The sequence below is a fragment of the Haplochromis burtoni genome, unplaced genomic scaffold, assembly GCF_018398535.1.
Source record: "Haplochromis burtoni strain Fernald_Lab_line unplaced genomic scaffold, NCSU_Asbu1 Contig_1044, whole genome shotgun sequence".
Taxonomy (NCBI): Eukaryota; Metazoa; Chordata; class Actinopteri; order Cichliformes; family Cichlidae; genus Haplochromis; species Haplochromis burtoni.
This window is the reverse complement of record NW_024583405.1, coordinates 28,529-34,017: the sequence shown is the minus strand read 5'-3', so window position 1 is coordinate 34,017 and position 5,489 is coordinate 28,529. Positions and strand designations below refer to the sequence as shown.

Sequence of the window (5,489 nt, the reverse complement as noted above, 5' to 3'; positions counted from 1 at the left end):
CCAGACACGGCTAGTGACGTCAGACTGAACAACCGGATTGATAGAGGGTAAGAAACTATACATAGCAGTTTATTAACCAACTGTGGTCATGGTGACGAACACAGTCCATTGTGATATCCCTGCTCACGGTGTATCAGATGGAGATAAGACATACTTGCATATCTTATTGGCTGCTGGGCTCCCTGCCACCCCATAGAAGTTAAAGGACACAGGAGCTGTCGCCTTCAGTGGGTTTCTGTGAAACCAGTGTGCCATCCTGTGAATGAATACACACCTACAAGACAGAGGAACAGTGTGACAAACAGTTAACAGTTGAGATAAAGGCGATTTAGATGACTGACACGCTAAAATGCCACAAGTTACGTGGATGACAACCTTAGTTGTTTAAATATCAAGCAGCGCTAGCTAACAAATCTGTGACGTTGGCTAGCGTTATTTCACCATCACGGTGGCTACAAGTATCCGTGTCAGCACTCCAAAAAAAGCGCTTTTAAGTACTAACCAAACTTACTGTGAGAAACCAATAAATCGTTAACATTACTTTAAGATGCCGTGTACACCGTTTCGTTTAGTATTTTTCTTGTCTGTTCTTGACTAAAGTGCATTACGTAAGCTTCTAACAACAGCCGCTAACGGCTAACACTATGTACAATTCCAAACGTACGGGATTCGTTAAAAAGACATTACGGCTGCCTTCTAAACAGACAAGTGAACTGAACATATTCAAATACAATAGAAACTGTTCTGTTACCTGTCGGAGCTTGTTATAGAGCTGACGTTTAATAGCCTTATTGGAAAGTCTCTCAGACTACAAAACTTACTTCCGGAAATAAATACGGCATAGTAAATAGCCAATGACAAAGCCCGATTCAGTCACCTGACATGCATCCCAGACAACGAGCTTCTGTTTTGTCGAGGGTTCCGAGTGGCCGGTGTCGTCCCAAAAAAGCCATCATAAGCCAAAATAGTGACTGCCGATGTTTCTGTGCGGATTTAATGTGTAATGCTGGTAAATAAGCTGCAGGCACCTGGATTTACAAGTGGGTTATATTTAAAACTAAGAAAACCTGCTTTGCAAGTATCCGAATGACTCTGCAGTTTGGACCCCTGTGCTGTACACCGTAATTAATCAAGTCTTTTTTTTGGCCACTTAACATATCTGTTATATTTGTCGAATTTCTGATGTCCTTTTGACCAGATCTCTCTTGAAAAATCTATTTTATATCAATGCTGCTTTTAATTTATTGCCAAAATGAAGTTATTTGGCAACAGCAGACTAGCCACAAATAACCTTGTGACAAGAATATACTTTCTGGCTCAAAACGATGTATATAATGCAAATTATAGAGGAATCTGTGAATTACAATAGTTTAAATAACAGCAATCCGTTGTTTGGCAAATCCCCAAAATCACTTTTTAGTATGACACAAAGGCTATAAAGATGCAACAATAAGCTTCTTTTTAAGATGTGACCTTCCACCTGGGGTTATTTCATCTGCCGAGGTGCCTTGTTAATGGTTTCAAGGTGTTACATTATATTCCAACAATTTCCTGGAAATACCTTTCCAGTATATGCAAAGCATCACTTTCCCAAGAATAACCTTTTAAAAAAAAAACAAAAAACAAAAAAAAAACCAGACACCCATGGCATACACACTGATCTTTGATTGTCTGAAACGCTGCCATTTTTATTTGATGACCAGTACAAAAACACATTCAATATGTATAAATGCCCACTGACCAGTAGGACATACTTCTATGTAGCGCTAAATTCTTAGGAATGTTTCCCCGGAAGAACCAATTACAATAACTGGTTGTAACTGAAGCATTATTTAGTGAATACATTAATGGCAGTATGTTTAGAAGTGTAAAAGAAAAGTGTCACAAGGGATAACATTTATTTTATTTTCCCATCATTCTTCAAAAGTGAGCAATGAGCTAGATCATTAATATCAACATAATAAAAACAATGACAAAAAAATAGTTTGTCTCATTCTCAGCAAGTCAGGAATCAGCAAAACAACAGGTACACACACATACACCAGATAAAGTGTTGTGTATAAAGTACTTGTGTGTACTGTAGGAATCATTTCATTATCACATTCATTTCAGTTGTTAGAGAGCACACAGAGGTGCACCAAAACCAAATCACACCAGGTATTACACCTATAGTATACACAATGCCAGTGTAAAAATATTCTTTACAAACTACAGACTGAAGATTTTGTTAAAAAGCAACATTCACATTTCACTTTCCCTAAATATCGAATGGAGAAAGACCATAAACTATCAAAACAAATGTTATTCTGCATTACTGGAATTTCTGGTCAAAAACAATGTTAACAATACAGCTTTAAAATCTATTCTAAAAGAAGGCCAGGCAGAAAAGGCATATTAGGTCAGCTTAAAGGCACTAAATGTATCATTACACCTAGTTTTATTCACCCAACATTTGCACTTGAAAAAGATTTTTTCTATAGAACCATAACAGATAATTACATTATCATTTAGTCCATTTTGTCAACAATAAAAAGGTGCTAATGTAGAAATGCAGCATTACAGGACCCTGATCCTGCTTCCAAATGGTTCACTTTTGCATATCAGAAAGAGAATAAGCCACCTCCTGCTTTTACAACTGGGAATCAATAAGTCAGGGAGTTGGAAACTGATTAAATTGTCATTTTCACCCCAAAAGAGAGATCCCCATTTATATCAGACAGACACTGAATGTTACAAAGAAAATTCCATTTACAAAGTCATTCATTCCAACAGCTAGCTTACAAACATCTGCTGTAAGATGATGCTGCAACGTTCCTAATGTACTGTCTTTCACACTTTGATTAAAGCTGTAAGTCTGAATTATATGTGTCTTTACTTTAAAACGTACCAAAGACGCACATGAGTAAAAACATTTAATTTCAAACGTTTGATAATAACAGTGTAAAAATCATGTTGCAACAAACTGAAATGTAAATGTAAATAAATGAGTGCAGTGCTCCAAGTTACAGAATTCGCAAATAAATTCAGAAATGACAGTGCGTATGTGCACACTCTGGATATGGTTTACTCTCAGTTTACAACAAAGTGCAATATATATATAGTCTAATTTTGTGGCTTGTAGGAAACCCAGAGAGCTGCTGACATTCAGTTGAACTGAGCTTGCAGGCAGCATACAGAACAAATTTCAACAAAAGGTGTTGGCACCCATACATCTTTGGTAATTTAAGAAAAAAAATATTGTCTTTACTGTGCTGAACAATGCAGTATGTTTAGATGTGATTTGGTCCAATTTTGGGGGGTGATCATTTAAAAAGAAAACAAACAAAAACAAAACACTGAAAGCGAAGACAACCCAATGCAGCCCCTAAAAAGCCTGAAAAAGTCATTTTCAGATGGCACATCTGTAGAATGTTAAAAAGTCGCAGTTCAGAGTCGTTTGGCGTAGTTATTACATAGGATGTGATCGCGAATGTCTCCCCATCCTCCGTTCTTCATGTGCGCTTTGTGCGCCACCGGTTCTGCACCATCGAGGACAAGTGATGGAGGAAAGAGGCCGGCCTTAGCTTTCTGAAGTCCTTCGTCAACCTTCTGCGCGGCCCACTCTGGTCTGCAGTTCTCCTTCTGGTGAAGTCCACAGTCTCCTGTGTGAAGAACCCTGGAGCCCAGTGCTGCCGCCACTTTGAGGGGCTTCGATATGCAGGTTCCAGAGATGTGCTGCAAAGTCCAGTCCCAGTTGTAGTCGTCGTACGTGCAGAATTCATTGCTGCACCCCATCAGCTTGTAGTACACCTCCCTGGAGATGGCCATGCCTATGTTGTGTTTGGTGGACATCCAGCCTGTGGTCAACACCTTGTTGGATAGTGTGGTGAAACCATCCAGGCCATTATGGTTACCCAAAGCCAGCAAGTCACAGTCTGGGCAGTTGTTTTTTCTGAACTCGATCATTGATTTATAAAAATGGAAAAAGTCTGGTAAGATGTAGTTGTCTTCCTCTAGAAATACTGCATAGCCACTGTAGCCCTGCATCGCCTGCACTCGCTCCCACACAAAGTGCAGCTTCCACCACCAGTGGTGTTTGGTTTGAGTGATGAAGGCTTCTCTGTAATGACCGTAGGAGTCGGGGTGTTCTGCATTGAGGCATTCTGTTTCCAGAGCCCTGTCCTTGGATATGTCTCGGGGGCAGTCTCGTGGATCCTGCCCAGGAAACTCTCTGGGATACAGCTGAGTGCTGAAGGGGAAATAAATCTGCAGTACCTTGCAGAAAGTTATCCCTTGAACAATTGTGTTGATTTCCTCTGAAAAATAGTCATGGCTAAAGATGAGGAGGAAGCTGTGGACCTCAGCAGCTTTGGCCAAAGATTTGATAAGCAGGCTGAGGTATTCTGGTCTGTTGTGGACTTGCACGACCAGCACCAGCCGAGGGTCCCCTGGAAATCTGTCTGCATTGTAAACAGACTGCTTTAAGTTGGCACTGTAAACGGACTGAGTTAGCTCTGACAGCGACCTGAAGTTCAACTTTACCGGGTCACTAGAGCTCACGCCCGGGTTCTTTTTTACGGTGTTACCGGGTCCGCTTGTGTCATCAGAAACTAATAACACGCGTGTTGAAAACAAGAGAGTAACAACTACGAATGAAATGCCGAGAAGCGCGAGCAGATTCCTCTTGAGCAGCCGAAACCTCATTTTCTTTAAGTAAAAACACACTCCGGAGTTAAATAGCAGTGGCGTTCATTCACCTTGTCGCGCGCCTCTTCGCCACAAACTTCCGTGCAACATTGCGTCCTCGCGCTCCTCCTCATGAACGCTCCATTGTCGCGTGACAGTTCTTGAACCGTGTGTCAAACGCTTCCTGACGGTTGCTCTAAAAAAGATGTCGAGGGCTTTCCAGAGGAGAGCCGTGTCATTTGTTACACAGTCGCTCCTGCCGCTTGTTTTTAACACCTGTGTGTGGAAAAGTAGAAGCAAGCGGTTTGACCAACTTCATAAAACTTACGTGTACATTTAGCAGTTATGAAAAATCGAAGTTAACTCTCCGTTGTTAGCTTGTTTTACTTACCCGAAGTAGTTGTACTGTGTCAACACGATACTACCAGGAAGGGGATGATAGGACTGTGATACATGTTGGGTTCAACTTGTTGACTGCTGACGTGTACAATCCAACCAACTGGGGGAGAGCGAGACGTCCTGCTCAGCGAATCATGATCCTGCGTATAGCTCCGTAACATGAGAAGGAAATGTAGATCAGAGCCCATTTGATTGGTAAATGATAGCGAATGTTTTATAGAAGGGTACTGCTTTCACTGCAAAGACTTTGGAATTAGATATTTGCTTATTACGTGGTGTATGAAATTAGACTGTTGTATGTAGGTACTAAAGCCATTGAGTGAAATAAGAGTGACTGGGACTGTTTGTTTTTTGCTCTCCTTTTTTCTCCCTTTTTACTTCTCATTCGAGTAAGCTTTCTTCCCCTAAATTGAAAAAAACCAATC

General features: G+C 40.8%; 2 protein-coding genes across 5 annotated transcripts in view; both read right to left on the bottom strand.

Moving 5' to 3' along the window:
- Positions 1-1,286, bottom strand: part of brox (BRO1 domain and CAAX motif containing) — a 13,559-nt gene extending 12,273 nt beyond the window's left edge. The window contains exons 1-2 of one of the 4 annotated variants that reach the window (XM_042216412.1): positions 752-1,286; positions 155-274 (exon numbers count right to left, since the gene is read on the bottom strand). In XM_042216412.1, the coding sequence (XP_042072346.1) occupies positions 155-255 (101 nt within the window). In that variant the 5' untranslated portion in view covers positions 256-274; positions 752-1,286. Of the gene's footprint in view, positions 1-154; positions 275-375; positions 489-511; positions 717-751 lie in introns of those variants that run through there. The other 3 variants (XM_042216413.1, XM_042216414.1, XM_042216415.1) reach the window with 3 other exon arrangements.
- A 376-nt stretch (positions 1,287-1,662) lies between these two features.
- On the bottom strand, positions 1,663-5,179 carry LOC102295678 (alpha-1,6-mannosyl-glycoprotein 2-beta-N-acetylglucosaminyltransferase). The gene is made up of 2 exons (XM_005951802.3): positions 5,057-5,179; positions 1,663-4,941 (listed from the first exon to the last, which is right to left on the bottom strand). Exon 2 carries the CDS (start codon positions 4,681-4,683, stop codon positions 3,427-3,429), a length of 1,257 nt encoding a protein of 418 aa, XP_005951864.1. The 5' UTR covers positions 4,684-4,941; positions 5,057-5,179; the 3' UTR covers positions 1,663-3,426.
- Positions 5,180-5,489: the final 310 nt, after the last annotated feature.